This window comes from Silene latifolia, chromosome Y (assembly GCF_048544455.1).
Source record: "Silene latifolia isolate original U9 population chromosome Y, ASM4854445v1, whole genome shotgun sequence".
Classification (NCBI taxonomy): Eukaryota; Viridiplantae; Streptophyta; class Magnoliopsida; order Caryophyllales; family Caryophyllaceae; genus Silene; species Silene latifolia.
The window spans coordinates 430,945,062-430,967,420 of NC_133538.1; the positions used below are offsets into that span (position 1 = coordinate 430,945,062).

Here is a 22,359-nt window from a genome sequence, read left to right on the forward strand (position 1 = left end):
AAAATGCCTTACTAAGACAAATGGATCATGTTATGCACCCTAAACCTAATACGGTAAATGGATGTTTAATTTCCGTCTTGCATGCAAATCAACCATTAATCCAACTCGACATCTTATACTTGATACTTGGATTAAATCAACCGACTTAGAAAGCTCTCACATGTTAGGTTTAAATCATTGGATGTGCATTCATGCATTTAAACCGTTTTATCAACTTTTGCATTCAACCAACCAAGATCGATCAGTAGAGGCCGCTAAACGCGGGCGGGATTGGGTGTCTGATTAAAGGACTTCCCAATACGTACCTTCACCTCTTACTCAGAAACTTTGGATAGTGGACGACCTTATCCAGGGTGTACGAGAGTCATTCTAGAGATAGGATGCTAAAGAGGGACGATTTCCTTATCTTTAGTACCTATGTCAAACGCTGCTTTGTGCTTCGATTTGACCGAGGTATAAAGTGGAATTCGAACGGGTTCCAGGCATCCCACAAATGCTTGGTGGCGACTCCGAACATCTCTAATCGTTTCGAGACCCTTACCGAGACGACACCGATCGATCTAAAACGATCCGGTCGAAAGCATCTTTACGCCGCCGAGCGTGGCTTTCAAAAGACCGCTGCATGTCCACCGATTGGCCTGGCGTGCAGGTGGCCCGCGACCGCGGACCGGTAGGTGGCCCCAAATCCACAGACCGAGACGTGGCCCATGACCACAGATTGGCGACTCCGCTGGGGAGGACTAGGACACTTACGTCTTTGTGATCCCTAGATGGTGAGACTCGAACGAGGTCTTGGTTGGAATGCATTAATTGATATTACGGTCACGGTCGGGTTTCCTCGTCCGGGCCCACAACCTAACCCTTTTCGACCAATTGGCTCGTTTCGTCAGCGTGAGTTTTCTCATCCCCGCGTTTCAAATCCCGATTGAGTCAAGCATACCATTGATGTTACACATTTTGTTTCGTCAAAGTGCTTTCATCACTTTCGAGCACGAGGCTAGGGCACCCTCCTTACACATTTTGTTTGGATTGGTATCCCTCTCGCAAATCGGGGTTTGATTGCTTGGTGTGTAACCCACCCTTCTAAGCCAAAACCCGTGTCAGCATGATGCATAATATAATGAACTGTGAGTGCTTATGTGCTATCTGATCATAAGTCCTTCCGTGTCATTTTCAAACTTTCAAAAACACCCTTTTCGCGCCGTTATAATGGCCATTTCATAACTCGGTCTTTCGCCGACCGATGCACGCCTTTCTAGGCCGTCGTAATGATGATTTTCAAACCCTTTTTTGTATAACCATTTCAACACGCCTTTCTAGGCCGTCGTAATGACGAATTTCAAACCCGGTTTTGTATAACCATTTCAACACGCCTTTCTAGGCCGTCGTAATGACGATTTTCAAACCCGGTTTTGTATAACCATTTCAAATCACCTTTTTACGTCGTTGTAATCGCCGCGTCTAGACACGGATTTTAACCCGTTTCGTGCCGACAATGGCTCTCTTTCAAAACCCGAGAAAAGAACACACCCCTTTTCTCGAGACACTTTCGGATCCCGAGGACCACACACCGTCCCCGAGACCTTTTCAAACATTTCAAACTCGATTTTCAAAACATACAATTTTGAATTTCAAAACCGTCTTGGGAAACATTGCACTGTTTTCCGAGCCGACTCGAACTCAAACCGTATTTTGCAAATAAACTTAAGACAACCCTTTTCAACTGATCGACTTGCGGAGATTTCTATCTTCGGAAGCCGTCAATAAAAGCGAGAAATGAATCTTTTTGAAAATTTCTATTTTCGAAAACTTCAGTCCACCGTTCTAATTCCGCCTCGTGTCTATCGAGTCGAAGCAAACGTACTTATGGGTCTTTACTTATGAGTCGTCTCATCACGAGACTCGTCCAATGGCGTCACGCCGTCATGTTGGACTCGTGTCAAAGGTTCGGTCAAACACCGTCACATCATAAATCGAGTCAGCACCGAGGGACCACACACGGTCACCCCGTCTTGTTGAGTCGATCTTTGTCTCGTCCTCTGTGTTGTCTGCGTTCAGTCTTGGAACCGTGTCGGATTGAGTTGTAATGTGAGCCATTTTTCTGCCTCAGAGCCATGGCCCCGTCTTCAACTTTGTCTGTCAACCACAACAACATTGATAATAACAGAGATGTCACAACTGATCAGCTAGCCAGCCTGTTTACCGCTCTTAAGGTCACTTTGGATCGCGTCGAGACCCTGGAGAACAAGGAAATTGGGGAACATAATACCCCACCTCTGACTGAAACCGAGAAGAGGCTGAAACTCTTGGAAGAACAGCTCCTAGCCCGGGGTAACAATATCCACCTTGAAAATAACCGAAGGTTCGAACTTGAGGATCGGTTACGACAACTTCACCCCGACGATGTGCCCAAGTTCAAGGGAGTGGAGGACCCACTCAACCACATCCGTGCTTTCAAAGACTACATGGCCATTAAAGGGGTCAAACAGGAGCTCTTTACCCGGATCTTCCCATCCTCTCTGGAGCCAATTTCTCGCCAATGGTACTACTCCTTGGATCCGAAAAATCTTACTACTTGGGATGAGATCGCAGTTCAGTTTGCCAAACAGTATGCCGACAATGTCGAGATCCAGGCCAACACCCGTACTCTCGAAGTGCTAACCCAAAACGACAAGGAAGGGTTCACCGAGTTCCCAACCCGTTGGAGGAGGGTGAGCACTCAGTTGGTCGATGGCCGAGTGAATCAACTCCGGTCGAGAAGTTTGTCAACAACCTCCGCCCGGTTTATGCCAACCTGCGAGGTATCGAATATCAAAACTTTTCAAGATCTGCGTTACGGGGACACGTATCGAGGACGACCTCCGAAAGGGTGTCTTAGCAAAGACCACTGGCAGGGGTTATCAAGGATCCACCTCAACCGGATCTCGCCCTTACGGTCAGACAAACAAGATTGATGAGGTTAACCTCGTCGAACCATCTGCCAAGAAAACTGAATGCCCCCAGAGTGTGTTCACCAACATAGGGTCGACTTATGCAAGTACCTTGAAAAGGCTCATGGACCAAGGGAAGATACAACCGATCGGGCCCACCCCGGACCCGGCCGAAGCGAAGAAATCCCGATTTTGGAACCCCAACGCCTACTGCCAGTATCATCGAGGGAAAGGGCATGATACCGAAAATTGCTTCAAACTCAAACACCTCATTCAAGACATGATTGAGAAGGGAGATTTGCCTATACCCCCACCAACTAAACCAAACAACAAAATGAATCCCCTGGGAATTCACGCCATCTCTGACGATGAGCTGTCCCTAGACTGCTCTCATCTCATCTTGCCGATTGACGATGAGGTGAATGTTCTGGAAAAGGATCCTTCAGACGGAGTGTTCGTGTTTAGTGCTGCCACCATGCTCACTATGTTTCAGCAAGTGGAAGAGGCTATAGCCAGCCTCTCTGAGAGGATCACCCGACTCGACGACGCCTACCGTCGACTCATCTTCAATCCCCCAACACCGCGTCCGAGGTAGAATTCCCCAAGCATTCAAAACTACCCACCCCAGGATGGATTGCTCCCGCGACCATTCTGGCATAGACCTCACGAAAATCACCCTCAAAATAACTACCCCCCAAAAATCGCCCTCACAAAAATATCCCCCACAAGAACTACCCACCGAGGAATACCCCTCCAAGGTATCCTCGAGACCCTGAAATTAACGGCATATGGCGGGATGATGTTGAGGATGTCTATATCCTCCCGGGGAAGGAAAAGCGCACGAAGGAAATCGGACATCTCACCCGGTCCGGACGTCCCTATCAGAAACCGAGCAACTCAACGGTCGTTCCAACAACGAATGACCAAATCTTCCCAGAGGTGGACACTCAACCAAAGGCCCCCGAGAACTCAATCCTGAAACAGCTCCAGAAAGCAAAAGCCGAAATCACAATTTGGCAGCTGATCGCAACGCCTTTTGAGCATCGACATGCCTTACTGCAGGCCTTGGGAAAGACGCCCTTGATCTGAGCAACCCGGTCGTCTTCTCCGATGAGGATATTCCCCTGTTCGGAGCCAACCATAACCTAGTCCTGTACATCACCGTATAATGCCTCCAAAAGAATATACCAATGGTCCTCGTGGATGACGGTTCCGCCGTGAATGTCATTCCTCTCAAAACCGCCCACAGGCTGGGTATCAAGGAATCTGATCTAATCCCAACGAATCAAGGAGTACGCGCCTACGACGGCACTCGTCGCAAGGTCGCTGGGCTAGTCACTTTGACCATCATAACCGGACCCTTAGAAAGACAAACCAGTTTTCAAGTGGTCGACATCGACGCGTCCTTCAACATGCTCCTGGGGCGTCCCTGGATTCACGCCGTCAAGGCGGTCACATCAACTCTCCACTAGAAGATCAGGGTCCCCTTCAATGGGAAAACGATCACGATTCCCGCTTCCCCAATCAAAGCAGTTATGAGAAAGGGGATGGCCTCCCAAGCCATCGAGGAGGACGACAACGAAATGTGGGGTTTTCAAGCCATAAACGCCATAACTGATGAATTGATGCCCTCTGATTGTGACCCGTTCACCAGCCTCACGGTCAACCGTATTATGATGCGGCAGGGTTATTTCCCGGGTTTGCCGCTCAATCCACTAAATGACCCGTTGCCTCCCTTGAAACAGGCTAAGGTCCCCAACATTCCCTTTGGGCTGGGGTACGAACCTACTGACGAGGATGTCCGGGAGATGAACCTCCTAGTCCGAAAACGCAAGAAGCACGGGGTTATCCTCCGTCCCTACCACCTGACTCTCAACGGATACTTTGTCCCCGAGGGAGAGTCCGAGCTCTACCACGGTTTTCCGGAACCAATCTATGACTCTGTGGCGAAAGCTAGGTACCCGGGAGTGGAAGTCTTCCCGGGATCGCTACTTTATCCCCGACAACATCGAAGCTGCATCAACTGAGTCCAAGCCGTCACCCTGCCTTGACGGACAAGCTGTCACACTCCTCTTTGGGGAAGATAACGTCAAACACCTCGACTATGAGGACATCATCAACATCGCCCTGAAGGACAATCAATTTGATCCAACAGCCTTGATCTCCAATACTGACCCGGAGAAAACTACCCAAGGCTGGAGGAAGACCGTCAAGTGGACCGATGGCCAGGGCCGCATTCTCAAGATAACAACTGGAGAAGGCCCTATGTTCAAGGAGGAAAGTGAAGAAGGATCTCGAGTCCGAGTCCGAGTCGAGTCGAGTCATCATAACTCCTAACACTCGATGTCCCGTCAAGGTCCCCTTCCCACTGTTTTATCACAAAGTCATGGCTGATTCAGAGGCTGAGTCTACTGGGATCACCCCCACTCCCATGAATGGTGACAACCTGGAGCCTGTTCCAGGGGCCACTTCCTCTGTCGTGTCGCCTCTGACTGACTACGAGATGTCTGTCCTTTCCGAGCTATTCGCTCTTGTCAACTTAATGAACGCTAAGTTTGCTTATGACTCGTCTCAATTTAACTGCAATGCAATTCTGAATGATTATGAGGAATTTGACTTGAGTGACTACCCACCTCACTTAGCCAAAGAACTTGACAAGCGGGAAACCAAAACTCCCATCATTGAGGAAACTGAGCCTATTAACGTAGGAAGCGATAATACACCTCAAGAACTTAGGATAGGGACAACCCTGGACCCCTCGGAAAGACAACAGTTCATTGACCTCCTCCACGAATACAAGGACGTGTTCGCCTGGTCTTACAGAGATATGCCTGGGATTGACAGAGAAATCGCAGAGCACCGGATACCCATTAAATCCGGGGCTAAACCTATGAAACAGAAGCTACGCCGGATGCGTCCTGAGTGGGCCCTAAAAATCAAGGAAGAGGTGGACAAACAGTTCAAGGCTGGGTTCATCAAAGTGTCTGAATACTCGGATTGGGTGGCCAACATTGTGCCGGTACAAAAGAAAGACGGAAGAATTCGGGTTTGCGTCGACTTCAGGGATCTGAACAAGGCAAGTCTAAAGGACGACTTCCCTTTGCCACATGTTGACATTCTGGTGGACAACACTGCCGAACATGCTCTCCTATCATTCATGGACGGGTATGCCGGGTACAACCAGATTAAGATGGTTGAGGAAGACATGGACAAAACTGCGTTCACCACACAGTGGGGTACATATTGCTACACGGTCATGCCTTTCGGCCTCATCAACGCCGGAGCGACCTATCAAAGAATCGCTACCATTCTCCTACATGATATGATGCACAAGGAGGTAGAGGTATATGTCGATGACATGATCGTCAAATCAAAAGAACGGGACGGCCACATCAATGCCCTCCGGAAATTCTTCGCTCGTCTGTGGAATTATAACATGAGACTAAATCCTCAGAAGTGTGCATTCGGGGTCACCTCCGGAAAACTCTTGGGACATGTCGTCAGCAAAAGAGGCATTGAGATTGATCCAACCAAAATCAAAGCCCTTCAACAAATGCCTCGGCCTAAGAACGAGAAGGAGATTCGGGGATTTCTCGGTCAGGTCCAATACATCAGCCGGTTCATTGCCAAGCTCACTATAATCTGTGAACCGATATACAAGAAGCTTCGAGCATCCGATCACACCGATTGGGACGACGACTGTCAAAAGGGGTTCGACAGGATAAAGGAAATCCTATCCAAACCTCCTGTCCTCATGCCACCTCAACCAGGGATTCCTCTATCCCTATACCTGACTGTTACCGACACAACCATGGGAGCAATGCTCGCACAAACAGTTGGCAACGACGAGCGAGCCATCTACTACATCAGCAAAAAGTTCATTGAGTACGAGACGAGGTATACCCAACTGGAAAAGACATGTCTTGCCCTAGTATGGTCAACAAAGAAGCTGCGGCATTACATGCTCAGCTACTCGGTCCACATCTACTCCAAGATGGACCCGGTTAAATACATCTTCGAAAACCCCGTACTAAACGGAAGGCTGTCTAGATGGACACTCATGCTGTCCGAATTTGACCTCAAGTTCGTACCCCTCAAGGTTATCAAGGGAAGAGCAGTCGCTGATTTCCTAGCAGAAAATCTCGTCAACGAGGATCGAACGACCGACACATGGTCACTTCCTGACGAAGACATACTTTATGCCGACTCCGACACATGGGACCTATACTTTGATGGTGCATCTAATCTGAGAGGCTTCGGGGTAGGAATCCTTCTAATATCGTCAGAGGGAGAACACGTTCCGATCTCGGTCTAGCTAGACTTCGCCGTCACCAACAACACCACTGAATATGAAGCATGTCTCATCGGCCTACAAGCAGCCATCACACATGGCATCAAGAGACAGAGGGTCCATGGCGATTCCTCACTCATCATCAATCAGGTATCCGGATCATGGAAAATCCGATTTGACAGCTTAGCTCCCTACCTAGCAAAGATCAATCAAGAGGCCGAATTCTTCGACCAAGTCGACTACTTCCACTTGCCGCGAGAGGAAAATCAATTTGCTGATGCCCTGGAAAAATTTGCCGCGCTCGACAACATACCTGACGACATGACATCGATGCCCCTATGTGTCGAAAGACGGAGCGAACCAGCTCACATTTGTGCCATTATCGACGACGAGGAAAGCCATGATGAACCTTGGTACCAAGCCATCCTCAATTACAAAACCAAAAACGAATTTCCTCCCAACTCTGATCAAAGAGGACAAAGAGCCATCCGTTTACTTGCATCACAATTCGTGATAAACCAAAATCAACTCTACAAAAGAACACCCCAAGGAATTCTCCTCCTTTGCATTGACCATCACAAAGCCAATAAAGTCATGGGAGAGGTTCACGACGGAGAATGTGGCTCTCACATGAGTAGAATGATGCTTACACGGAAAATCATGCGGCTAGGTTACTACTGGACCACCATGGAAGCTGATTGCCGTAACTACGTCAAACATTGCCACAATTGCCAAATCTTCGCCAACATACAACACATACCACCATCCCTTTTGTACACAATGACATCACCCTGGCCTTTCTCAACCTGGGGCATCGACATCATCAAGAAAGTCAACCCAATAGGAACCAAGGGGCATTGCTTCGTCCTCATCGCCATCGACTACTTCACCAAATGGGTGGAAGCGCAGTCGTATGCACTCTTGACCGCCAAGCAAGTGGCCAAGTTCATTCAAAACAACATCATCTGCCGATATGGGGTACCCCATGAAATCATCAGCGATTAAGGCTCTCACTTCCGGGCGGAAACTCAAGCTTTGCTGGACAAATACAAGATCAAACGACATCGATCATCCCCCTACCGTCCCCAAACTAACAGAGCGGTGGAGGCAGCGAACAAAACTCTTGTTACCATTATCAAGAAAATGCAAGACAACTACCGCGATTGGCCGAGCAAACTTCCATTCGCACTCTGTGGATACCGAACCTCCATTCGAACACCGACAGGCCCCACACCCTTCTACCTAGCATACGGTATGGAGGCGGTTCAACCGGTAGAGTTAGAGGTCCCATCTCTACGCATCCTACTGGAGAGTCAAGTACCTGAGGCGGAATGGACCCGTCGAAGGTACGAACAACTCACTCTTCTAGACGAACGGCGACCCAACGACTTGTACAACGTCCAACTATACCAACGACGTATACAACGGGCATTCAACAAGAAGGTTAAACCCCAAAACATCCGGGAGGGCGACTTGGTCCTCAAGTCAGTTCGAGCACCATTACCCGTCGATCCGAGGGGAAAATTTAAACCCAACTGGGCCGGGCCATACCTGGTCAAGAAAATACTTTCGGGGGGCGCAGTGAGACTGAGTGACCTAGACGGGGAGGACTTTACAAACCCGACCAACCTGGACCAACTCAAGAAATACTACCCTTGAACCCTATCAACCAACAACCTAGCCTAGTTTTACAACTAGCATCGACCTCAACCCTTTTCAAATCAAGTTCCTCAATATGTTCTGATTTGAAATTGCATGTTTTATCGAGTCTAAGGTGCGACACCTTGCCCGTTTCGAATGTCCTTTGATCCGTCAAAGGCAACGTCCATTTGCACTAAAACAAAAAACCCCCTGAACTACGAGCATGGTTTGATTTCGCCTTTTCAGGTGGATACGTAGGCAGTCCCTCTTATTCCTGAGGGATACAACCACAAAACCCAATCAAATTCACAAAACATTTCGAACTACGATTATGGTTTGATTTCATCTCTCCCGGTGAATACGTAGGCAGTCCTTTCTTACACAAGATGGATACAACCATTCCCACAATCAAATACAATCATTCCCATACAAAAATCCCTATCAAAAAAGAGAAAGGTAAAACCATTCCCTTTCCCACAAAAATACAAAAAATGAGCCTTTCTCCCTTCCCACAAAATACCACTTTCCCAAGTGCAAATGTTTAGGACGATTCAAATTGAATTGCCTTCACCAAACGGATGGAATAAACAAGCGTTCACAATTTTCGACACGAGCAATCCTCTTATTTAATTAATAATGGGAGGGATTACAGTTTCAACAACAAATAAAGCTCGACGAGTCTACAACTTGTCAAAGCTAAGGTGTCCACTAACACACGTCACATAATAAAACTAGCACAAAACGCACAATAACTAGCTAGTACAACATAATAAAAACTCACAACAATACTACAACATAATAATAAAGCGGGTAATGGAGGTCTTCACTCTTCCATTCTACCCTTGCCTTTTCCCTCGGGGTACATCTTCCCCTTGTTCTTCTTGTTGGCCCGCCTAGCATGGACTTCCTCCTCGGAACGGATCCTCAACGGGTCTAAGACGGCGGCCTCCGGTCTAGCACAAGACCCCATATTCGAGCCAAGACGAGCCAATGCACGGCCCACCATACTCTTGGGGCCGGAACTCCTCCTCTTCGGTGGTCTCATCACATCGGGGGTAGCTCCATACTCCTCGAAGAAGGCACGGTTGGCCTTGCCAATCTCTCGATACTTCAAGTCGACAACCTCGTCCTTACGAAATTTGGATCTCTCTTCCAAGGACGGAGCATGTGACCACTTGACATAAGCGGGAGTCACCCATGTCGTGGCAGCGGGGTTTGGCACCTCCCAAAGTGGTCGAGTGGCCCACCACCTTTCAAAGAATTCCACCAGCTCGGAGTTCCGGAACACATTCTCTTGAACAAGAGTATCTTGATCAGGCACCTTTGTTGACGCCCCATTTGCCTCATGAGCCTTTCGGGATATATGAAGGAAACAACCTTAAAACCCACCACCATCAAAGAACGAGGACTAGCACCCGAAGCGGGCAACCCCGTGAAAGACCTCAAGTGCCACCACAGCGCCAGAGGACCACCCTCCTCCGCCAACCTTGCGGCCCAATAGGCCTCGGTGGAAGCAAAACTATCCGGGTACAACTTCTTCCTCATGGTAAGATGACGGAAGAATAAGAAGAAGGATTAACCGGAGGCTCTACATACCTTAGCCTCTTCAATAGCCACACTTGGAGGATCCTTGGCGATCCAAAAGAGGGAGCTTCTCCACAAGAGCCTTCCTTGTCCAAAGCTTGGATAATCTCTCCAAGCACCAACCATGATGGATCTCTACCATGCTCCATTTTCTCAATCACATGGATGAGGGTCATGCTACCATGGCATCTTGGCCCCTCCTTCTTCAAGACATCAACAAAGAGGTACACATGGACAAGGCAAAATGCAAGAGCCCTTCTCCTAGCCACCTCCGATACGTCAACATCTAATCGGTTTGAAAACATGTTGATAAGAGCCAACATATCCACACCATGTGGGGCAAGAAGAAAGTTGATTTGGCTTGTTGACAAGCCCAACATGGAACGGAATTTCTCCTTGTAGCACAACCGAGTCGGAGGAAGCACCGGAACACAACCCGGCCACCCACCAATGGCTCCAACTTCTTCGGCAAGAGGACAAAGCTCGCCTTTTGGGAAAACGAAAACATGATGTTTCGAATCCCAAAACCGAGAACATGCTTCAAGAAACGAAGGTTGCACCTTGATTTGACGAAGCACCAACAATTGACCAACTCCCATGCAAATGAGTTGATGCTTTTCGGGAGGCGACAAATCCCGACACCATTGTCGCAATGCGTTCTCAAAAGCATCCATGAAATATTTTTGTGGAAGAAGAAGAGGTTTTGTAGAGATGTTTTTGTGTTTCGGATGATGAAAAAATGAAGCGCAAACGTCCCTATTTATACAAAATGATCAGCGCATTTTTCAGAAAAATGGGAGAGCTGCTTCCATCGCCAAGCTGCTCGCGCCTCTTTGAGGCTCCTCCAGGATTCCCGCTGTTGACTCGTCTCTTTCAACATGTGTCTTCTCCTGACACCTCAAACCTCCCGCCGGGAACCTTGCGCCTCTTCGGGATGATTCAGGAAATTTTGTGTTTCCTCACACTCACATTTCCTTGTTTTCGCGTTTTACGAAATCCGACACGGTTTCCATGACGCGGCTTTAAACATACGGATTTTTTCTTCTTATTTTTAAAAGGGGGAAGGGCTAGCCGCCCCGATCCGCGATGGATCGTTTCCATGTCAGTCGAAATGCCTAAATTTTTTCGCTTTTTCGCAATTTTACGGCAAAAATCAAAATCGAAAATTGATAACACGACATCAATTTTCCTCAAAATTCAAGCACTAACAAATTCGAGTCTTGACATCAAAAGCCAAATATACTCGCAAAAATCCTTTTCTAAAATTCTTTCCTGACGGTTTGAGTTTTATATTTTTCGAGTCAATTTTCAATAATTTCGATGCAATTTAATTCACGACACGAGTTAATTGCTCAAATTCTCAAATCAATTCTTTTTGAATTCCAAACGCGGCGATTTTTCACGGAATCTTCAAAATTCATTTCAAAACTCAATTTTAACTTCAAGTCATCTTGGTTAATTTTGATTTTCAAACAAATGTTTTACGTGTTTTCAACCAAATGCTTCTATGTGTTTACGTTTTTTGCGTATGAGCTATCTGTTGCCTGTTTTCTACAGCTAACGATGCAGGAACTGGTGCAAAGTAAAAGGAGAATCAACAGCCGACAACGCTCCTCCGAAACACAACACGAAAAATCCAAAAATCACAAAACAAACCACAATCCAAAAACACATATATACAGACCGCCTCACGCAAAATGTAAATATGTACAAACAAGAGTCCAAGACACGGACAAACTACAACAACTACTCGTTGTCTCCCGTCGGACCAGTCCTGGTCTCACTAGGAGTCGCCGCCAACGCAGACACCACAACCAGCTCAGACTCCCTCTCAGGGGAACTCTCCAGCATCTCAGGCTCCATCTCGACGTGAAGCTCCTCCGCTACAGCCAACTGAGCCTTCAGAGAGGCAATCTCCGCGTCTCGGCTCCGCAACGCGTCCTCGTGACGCCTCAACTCCTGGTCTCAATCGGTAATCCCCAACCCCTGGGCCTCGATCATCGACCTGGCTGCCTCCAACTCAGCACGGACCCAAGCAAGCTCCGCCGGATCCGCAGTGCCCTGCAAAACACAATAACAGATCTTCAAGATCTAAAAACGTGAAATACAACACCAAATACACAAAAATTACACACAAAATGTACCTGGGAAAGTCGAGCCTCCCTCGTAACCAGGGCACTAGTAAGCGCCCTCCAGCGGTTGGCCATCCGCCACAAGTCTTGGTGACTAACAGTCGTCACCTGCAAAACAAAAATGTCCTTCAAAACAATGTAAGGCAAGGTATAAATGGAGAGAATGTTCAAGTCGAACTCACCCTCGAAACGTCAACCTCCACTCCATGCGGCATCGGCCATCTCGGCCACCGCGGGCTCCGTAAGCGCAAATCGAAGCTCCTCGCCACCCGGCCCAAAAAGTGGTCTCCGTCGGGAAAGTCAAATGAGTCCTCATCGGGTCGACTCCCTGCCATTTGGATCCACATCAAAAATGACAAACCCTCCTATCAAGAGAGGCAATAAAAACAAAAGAAAAGAGGAAAACATACCTCGATCGGGTACCAAGCAAGCCTTGACAACCGGAAGGTGTCGTAGTCGACGTCCCACAGCAACAGCTCCTCACCTCCCCGACCATGAAGGTGCTCCTCAACCTTGTCAGGAGTCGACTCCTGGAACAACACCCCAGGCGGGTCAACCGGCACGATAAAAGTCTCGGTAAAGCACTAGCGAACTAGACGCTCGCCCAAGTACCAAATCGGCTCAATCGCCGTCTCCAAGTACAGACGCAGGGAGCTGCGAGGCCGCAAACACTCCCTGATGGCAGCCGGCACACCCGTGTAGTGTTCCTAAGGCCGCCCAACAAACTGCATTCGAGACAAAGCTACTCAGCTAACTGGGGGCTTCACAAGCTACCTAATCATCCTATCTCTGTCTACCTCTATCTAAGGGAGAAGGGGGAAGAGACCAAGAACTTACATCAGCAACCGGAAGCTTGTTCACGTGACGCCTGCAGTCCTCGTAAGTCGACTTGGTCGACTTCTTCCGAGACACCGTCCAACCCCTCACAGTAGGGTAAGCCGAGGGAACATCGTCTGTAGTCCCCGGACGCAGAGGAGTGAAGTAAGCATACAACCAAGCCTGTAATCAAACACAGCAAACACAAATTAGCCAATTTCTCAAAAATTGCCAAAGTCAAAATCAAAATCAAACTAAAAAAAAAACTACCACAAAAAAAACTCGTACCTCAAAGATGAGGCTGGGACCAACCAAAGCAGAAGCACTACCCGCTCCCACTGTCTCCGGACGCACCGCCGCGTGCAAGTACCGGGTGAAACTCGCCAAAGTCGGCGTAACCCAGTCAAACCGACCCAAAGTGTCAAGGTCGGTAAGGAGAGGAAGCACCTTGGTCGACAAGCGCTCGCCCTTGTCACCAAAGTACGTGGCACCCAAGAAGTACCACAACCACAGCCGCGCCTCCCTCGCGTTGGCCTCAACCTCTACCTCCGGACTCGCCAACGGCGCCGGAACAACACCTGCCACCCTCTCAGTGAAGTGGTCCTTCACGTAGGAACTCGCAATCAGGTACCGAGTGACGTCGGAAGGCTCCGGCAAAGCAGTACCGATCAAGGCGGTGACCGCAGGAGAAGACACTCTCTCCGGCGTCGCGCTAAACTCAATAGGCAGCTCGCCGCAGGGAAGGCCGGATACCATGGCGAAGTCCTCTAAAGTCACACCGACCTACCCAAACTCCATGTGGAACGATGACGTCGTATCCCAATACCAATCCAACATAGCGCGGATCAAACACAGCTTCAACCTAATCGAGGACCTGTGAATGTCCCGCCAAGCGGCCACCAACGGCCCAAAAGCCGACCTCTCTATCAACGCCCTCGACCCGGCTCGGAGAACGTCGTAAAGACCCAAGCATGTAGAAAAGCCCGAGAAAGTCCTCATGGTGCCGATCTCCTGAAATCAAAAACAGACAACGTCAGAATGCCTATTTAGGCTCGACACTTCAAAAATGACAAAATTCAACCAGGGAATGCGACTCACCATGCCCTCGTGAGCACGGTAGGAAAGGTGTCGGTCCAGTCGAAACAACAACTGGCTACCGTCAAAACCCTCGGCCCACTCAGACGCCGCCCGTAAAAGCAACCCCCGCGGGGCCGTACCTCGCCTGGCTCTCCAGCTCGCGGCGTCAGCATCGTCCTCGGCTGTCTCTGCTCTCCGCCTCTTATGACCACGAGACTCAACGTGGTGGACAGGGCCCAACTCAACGACCCTGTTGACGTCCCGCAACGTCCGCTTAGTCGCCCAAGGACGTCGCTCCCTCGAAGAAACCCTCCTCCCGGAGGTACTCGCCTCAGCCCCAGTCTGAGCTCTACCGGTGCTAACAGCCCCAACAACGGGCTCCTCACGCTCCTCGACGGCCCCTGAGGCCCCAATAGTCTGCTCAGGAGGTCTCTCCTCCTCAGTAACGTCCTCCACAACCACGGTAGGCGTGCTAACCGGAGTACTAACCGGGCCTGACCCGAACAACTCCTCAAGAGTCGCAGCCATGAACTCGGCTTGCCCCGAACACTCTCCTACAAACAAAAAAATGTTAGCCGCAATTTCGGCATTACGACGGCATGAAATGGATAAATCCAAAAACAAAAAAAACAACCTGCAATACAAAAACAAGGGGCAATCCCGCCCCGAACCATTCACAAAAAAAACACAAAAACGACTCGCCCCTCTTTTCAAGCAAAAGACGAGTCAAAATCACAAAAACGGCATTTCAAGACCCATACAAGGTCCGCCAACAACCCCAAAATACATTCCCGACACAATGGGGATTTTTCTACGGTTCAAAAATGCAATTCATACGCTAATTTGAGCCCAAACCGGTCAAAAATTCAAAAACGACCGCAAAAAGGCAAACATGATTTTATCACGCCTCAAGGTGACCTAAAATACCAATAAGGTCCATTTCAAGGCAAATTGACTCAATTCAACCCCAAACAGGCGCTTATTTTGTCAGACGTAAGACCGTCGCAAAAGGCAAAAATCCAATTTTGCCCACAAACATATAACGAAGGTCCTTAGATGGCAAACACGGGTTTTCCCAACTACAATGCAACCTAGTGGGACCCACTATTCAAGCAAATAAACTTGGCATTGCGAAGTGAGACAGTGTCTCACCTTACTCGCGTTTTTCGAACATAGGGAGCGGGAACGGGGACCAAAATGCAAACTAAAAGCACCCCTATGCTCCTAAACAGGTTTCTAACCTAATGCAAACATTAATTTCACTCGAAATTGGCTCAATCAAAAACGCCCAATTCGATTGTTAGGGCAAAATTTCGCCCTAATTCAATCAAGCTAAAAATCGACAAATTTGAATGGATTCAAGAGGAAATACTTACCTTGAGATGACATTTGTTGACAATGGCACAAGTGAAAGCAAGCTAGAAGGTCCTTTAATGGCGATTTTGCGAGATTTTAAGGTTGAAGATGAATAATCATCCGCAGCTCAACCTCGCGTCTTTTTAACAGAAAATAGGGAAGCCGGCTTCCATCGCCAGATGGCTCGCGCCTAAACCAGGCCTCTCCCTTGCCTTTTCAGCGAAATTTGGGCTTTGGCCCAATTTCTAATCAACAAATTCGGATTTTCGTTGACGACATTGAATGTCGTCATATCCTCAAAAACAAACAAAACCAAATAGTGAAAATTCAAATTCGCTATATTCAAAATTTCAAGCAAACGGCGATCAAAACCGCCAACTTCAAAAATAATAGCGAAAATTCAAAATCGCTATTTCCTCAAAATCCGAACGACGGCAATTAAAACCGTCAATTCCAAAAATAATAGCGAAAATTCAAAAACCGCTATTTCTCCAAATTTCAAGCAACGGCGGCACATAAACCGTCACTTTGATCAATAGTGAAGATTTCAAATTCACTATTTCCATCACATGTCAACGGCGGCACATAAACCGTCACTTCAATCAATAGTGAAGATTCCAAATTCACTATTTCTGTCAAATGTCAACGGCGGCACATAAACCGTCACTTCAAACGCTATAGCAAACTCAAATTCGCTATTTTCCTTCCAAATTAGAACAAACGGCGATCAAAACCGCCACTGCAAATTCAACCCAACGAATGGTGAAGATTCCAAATTCATTATTCCTTCAAATACCAGCAGGGGGCTTCCTCGCGGAACCCACTCATTCCAAAAACGGTGATAGTGAAAATCTAAATTCATTATTTCCACAACGGCATCACGAGTTCGCTACTTTCAAAACAAGCCCATTCGACGCGGCTATTCCCATGGTCCATTAACCGACCGCTGGCGAGCCTTTGTCTGTAACACATCAAGGATACATCCCGAAGATGCCTCGGGTACATTTTCTTACCATTGGCTGGCGAGCCTTTGTCCGCAACCTTTCAAGGATACATCCCGAAGATGCCTCGGGTACATTTCCTTACCATCGGCTGGCGAGCCTTTGTCCGCAACCTTTGAAGGATACATCCCGAAGATGCCTCGGGTACATTTCCTTACCATCGGCTGGCGGGCCTTTGTCCGCAACACATGCGAAGACATATCCGAAGATGCCTCAGGCATGACTCCTTCTTATGGCTGGCGAGCCTTTGTACGTAGTCTAACGGACTTTAAACGACCCGCGCGGACATTCGACAGACTCTAAACTGTTCCCAACGACAGGCCCTTGACTCGTACCCTCGAGTCGCCTTGGCGTCGCCCTTCCCGACGGCAGGTCCTTGGCCCAAATTCTTTCGAGCCGCCTCGACGTCGCTTGGGTCTCCAGGTTGTAATCTTCGATTGACCTGGGGGCTCTACTTTGACTTTCGCCCTGTCCATGCCTCAGTCAAAGTGGGGACTCTATAGATACCCAGTATCTGCTGACACTCCAACAAACACCCGATGATTATCGGACTACAACATGTTTTGGAATCGTGGCGTTTGATCGACTGTTTTTGTACAACTTTACGTCGGAAAACTTAAAACGATTTCGAAAATAAAACATTTCAAAATATTTCAAAAATACCTGGAGTGTTTAATGCACGGCGACGGGGTCGCAATGACACTAACTAGAGTCAAAACCGACACCGGACCAAAAACCGACTCAAAAATTCAAATCCCGACTCCAACAACGAGTCAAACCGAGTCAACCACAAAAACAAAATATCTCAAAGCCTTCTATGCTAAGTTTTCCCGGATTCATGTTGGTCAAGTACCAAACATGTAACTACAAAACCTAGGATAGAACAAATCATGATTGCGTTTGTTGTGAAAGCGACAACACAGCTCGAAAACCCACGACGTGGCTCCCGCCTTTTATGAGCAGCCCAGGTGGCCACGTCGCTCAAAACTCACACAACCACTCATTCTCCTATAAATACCCCAAATGCCACCCATTTGAGAGTTACGCGAGTGTCCGCCCCCTCTTTTCTCCCTTAAAATTCTCGACTCGACTTCTAAAGTTACAATCCGACACGTATTTACGACCTACCGATCATAAACACGAGCCTTACACATTGTTTGGTACCGTCATCGTGCATTAAACAACTTGACCTACCACTTCGACCACAACACCATCACTAAACTTTTAAAACACTCTTTTACTTACCAAAACGGTTTTAAACCGAGTTTTTTCCGATCAAACGAGTTGTTACACTTACGTCGGTCACTCGCCATAACCAAACATGTAAGTATGAGGGTGTAAAAATCCTCTTTTATTGTGTTTTCATTTGTTTCATGACTCTAACATGCTAAAACATGCATAACATGAACCAAAACATGGAATAAACGAGCCAAAACTGATTTTTGGTCTGAGGCAGAAGCTCCTTAGGTCGCCAACTGGCTCGCGCCTAAATGGGGTATTCAAACCAGAAATCAACCGTGTGTGTTCTCGTCATTTCCCTTAATCCATTTTTCATATTTGTAATCGGTTTTTACCATTTCAAGTATTTTCGAAACCTTTTTGTTTCATTTCACATGTTTTAACCATAAAACATTTTTCACCCTTGGTTCCTCATACCATGACGGTTAAATCCTTGTTTCGGTGATAATATTTGGTTAATGACATTTAGAAGGTATTTTAAAGCCTTTTATTTCATTTCTTTACATTTCCAAACAAACATATTAGTCGCCAACAGAAAATCATCCTTGGTTCTACATACCATGCCGGATTTTAACCCGGGTACGATGACGAGTATCGACTAATTACATTCAAAATGGACTTAAAACAATTAGTCCATAATCATTTTCCAAAACTATCCATGTCAAGTTTGTCAAATCGAACCCGACACCGAATATTATCAAATAATGATGATTATTCGTGTCTAGTTCTTCAAATCAACAAATGCGGTCTAAATGACCCTTTCAAAATCAAACCGGGTTCAAATATCCATTTTCAACACGTTTTCTAACGTTTTCTAAAAGGTCAGAACACGGCATACAACCGTTGGCTAACCCGCGCCTCAAGCAGTCCTTTTCTTTCTTATTTTCAAAACCAGAGGGAGGCTCCTTACAACGCCGGCTGGCCCGCGCCTCTTATAGCCGTCTAGTATAGGGCCTATTCCCTTCCAGCATTAGTCTAGGACGATCCCGACTCCAACTAACCCGGATATAGGACGGATCAGATGACTATTCATTTATTCAAAACCATATTTGCAAAATGCCTTACTAAGACAAATGGATCATGTTATGCACCCTAAACCTAATACGGTAAATGGATGTTTAATTTCCGTCTTGCATGCAAATCAACCATTAATCCAACTCGACATCTTATACTTGATAGTTGGATTAAATCAATCGACTTAGAAAGCTCTCACATGTTAGGTTTAAATCATTGGATGTGCATTCATGCATTTAAACCGTTTTATCAACTTTTGCATTCAACCAACCAAGATCGATCAGTAGAGGCCGCTAAACGCGGGCGGGATTGGGTGTCTGATTAAAGGGCTTCCCAATACGTACCTTCACCTCTTACTCAGAAACTTTGGATAGTGGACGACCTTATCCAGGCGTACGATTTGCAGAGTCATTCTAGAGATAGGATCTTTAAGAGGGACGATTTCCTTATCTTTAGTACCTATGTCAAATCTTTGCTTTGTCTTCGATTTGACCGAGGTATAAAGTGGAATTCGAACGGGTTCTAGGCATCCCACAAATGCTTGGTGGCGACTCTGTGAACATCTCTAATCGTTTCGAGACCCTTACCGAGACGAAACCGACCGATCTAAAACGATCAGGTCGAAAGCATCTTTACGCCGCTGAGCGTGGCTTTCAAAAGACCGTTGCAAGTCCACCAATTGGCCTGGCGTGCAGGTGGCCCGCGACCGCGGACCGGTAGGTGGCCCCAAATCCACAGACCGAGACGTGGCCCATGACCACAGTTGTGGTATGTTCTTGAACTTTCTCCATTTACTTGTTTCTTATTTACTTTTCTCTTTAATTTCACTTCTAGAAATTATTGTGTGAATCAATTAATTATGAATGGGAAATTTTTTGCTCAACTAATGAAAATTGAATTCGGCGTATTTGGTGTGTTGTGGCAATTGGGTTGCTATATTGCAAAATTTCTAGAATTTGGTTTTCAGATAGTGTTACATGTATGATCTAGCATCAATTAGTTGGGTGAGATAGATTTCTTAGAATTCTAATTTTTTTAGAGGAAATGATTTTTCAATACAGGGTATTGGTGGAGTAGGAAGTGTTGCCGATGAGATGCTTATTAGTTAATAGATGCTGCATTGGTCGCTTTTGCTTTATGATTACGACACGCTGGAGTTGGCTTACATGAATAGGTTGTTTTTCCGTCCAGACCAGGTTTGTCTCATATGATCTTTTTCATTTGTACTCTATATAAATTCTCCTCTTTAGCTTACTTTAAATTTGGTCGTTGTAGTATCATTTCAGTAAGTTAGAGCCTATGGGATCGGATATCTTAATTTTTATTTGATTACGACTGAATCGCACAGTGCTGTTTTGAAAGATATATATAGGCCAGTTGTCATTTCACATTTGGGTGGTGGATTCTCAATTACAGGTTGGTATGCCAAAGACTAATACTGCTTTTCAGATTCTATCAGATATAAATCCTGATGCTGTACTTGAGGTGAGTATACTACATATATATTATACAACTGATGATATGCATCTCTCACTTCTATTTTCTCTTTATTGCTTTGCTGATTGAGTTGTCAGATTTGTCCCTTCAAAGTTAGATCAGTTTCTAAATTGTTAATGCAAGGGGTGAGGTTAAAACCACAAGACCTAATCAGTTTTCCTTAAGTAGTACTTCCTCCGTTCTTATATAATGTACCCATTTGTTGAATATATGAGTGTAGTATTTTAATAAAATGGGTACATCATATGAGAATGGAGGAATTAGTAGTTTGACCAGCTGAAATCTGGAACTAAGAGGGTGGGGTTAAAGCGACAGGAACTAATCAATTTCCTTAAGAAATAGTTTGACCAGCTGAAATCTGAAACTAAGCAAAGAAAAGTGACATTCACTAAAGGATGCTACAAGCCATGCTCAATTTCTCATGGTGGTTTGATTATTATGTTAAAGGGTGTATATAAAACATAGTTGCTTGACAAACACCTTGGTTGAGTATTGAGGTGGATTACTTCTTTATACCTGTGAAAGTTTTGAGAAAGCCAGCTTTAAACTGAGCCTTTTTTAATGTGATTGCAGTTGTTGAGGATAACGGAGATCGAGCAAGTAAGGACATCACCATGGATTGTTTCGAAAATCAGAACTCCTTCTAGTGTATGTTGTCTCTTTTTCGGTTTATTTTGATGATTTGGAATTGTGGGTTTTATTCGCGCGCTTGTTTTGAGGAATTTAGATCTGATTTTGATTTGTTGGTTCAAGGTTTGATTTTTAAGATTGTATTTTTTTGGGTTTGCTTTTGTAGTTATAACATGATCAATGAAGCATCAAATATAGTCTCTTTGTTTCTTAGGGAGTGCCCCATTTGATTAAAATTGTCCTCGTAAATCTTAAAAAGTGGGGCAATTCCAAAGAAACGGAGGTATTATAGTTCCAGTTATGAATGTCTTGGATTGAATCGTGTGAGGTGCTGCGTTTTATGTCTCTGATTTGATAGTCGTGATGATTGACAACAGTTCTCATTTGTGATTTTCTTGTTTAGTGAGTTGAGTTGTCCTTTCTGTACTTCAAGTTGTAGTTATTGATCTCAAAACAACACAAGTTTGAAAATAGGGTTTGAGTTTGTACCTTTCAGTAGCTCAATATTTTAATGGGTCATAGTTTCTTAGGTAGATTAATCATATTGGTAGTAGATGTAAATGCAGATAATGAGTTTTATTTGATGTTCTTATTTCTTGACACATTACGCTTTTCCGTGCTACCTTTAGGCCTATATCTAAGTTTTGATGTCTCCACTCCTTTTCCATTGTCCTATTCCCCCCGTTCATTACTCATTTGTGTCAATTCCTTTTTCACCATCCTATTCCCATTTCATTTTAGCCACGCACTTTCCATATGTCTCATTCACTTACAAGCATAATATAATTTGTGCATTTTATGTAGCAAGATGAGTAATGTGGGGTTGTCTCAGAGGATGTGTATATGGAAAAGTGAGGGAGAAGCGAGAGATATTAAGTGTGATATTATTAATATTGTGGCATGTTGAATATGATATCAGGAAGGTTTGATTGTGGATTGAGTTAATTTTAAGCTAATTGTATGGTTATAGGTATTAAACAATTTGATTAATCTAATGCTTATTCAACTTTGTCTTATTTTGGAGTATCTGGCTGGCAGCTTATAATTATCTTTTACTTCTAACTTTAATTATGGCCGTTTTCAAGTTTAAGTAGATTCACAAATCAAGCAGTCATAAATTAATGTTATGGTGTTGTTATTATCGTTGGTCA

The 22,359-nt window shown here is 46.0% G+C and overlaps 1 protein-coding gene across 1 annotated transcript; it reads left to right on the forward strand.

Moving 5' to 3' along the window:
- Positions 1-20,147: 20,147 nt before the first annotated feature.
- Positions 20,148-21,595, forward strand: LOC141626725 (ubiquitin-like modifier-activating enzyme 5). The gene is made up of 3 exons (XM_074440395.1): positions 20,148-20,277; positions 20,498-20,566; positions 21,152-21,595. Exons 1-3 carry the CDS (start codon positions 20,194-20,196, stop codon positions 21,254-21,256), a joined length of 258 nt encoding a protein of 85 aa, XP_074296496.1. The 5' UTR covers positions 20,148-20,193; the 3' UTR covers positions 21,257-21,595.
- Positions 21,596-22,359: the final 764 nt, after the last annotated feature.

Bases quoted from the DNA above. Each gene is read 5' to 3' on its own strand.
- LOC141626725 (XM_074440395.1), top strand. From the start codon at position 20,194: ATGCTGCATTGGTCGCTTTTGCTTTATGATTACGACACGCTGGAGTTG. The intron at 20,278-20,497 runs GTTTGTCTCATA...TCTCAATTACAG, and splicing joins TGTTTTTCCGTCCAGACCAG to GTTGGTATGCCAAAGACTAA. The intron at 20,567-21,151 runs GTGAGTATACTA...ATGTGATTGCAG, and splicing joins ATCCTGATGCTGTACTTGAG to TTGTTGAGGATAACGGAGAT.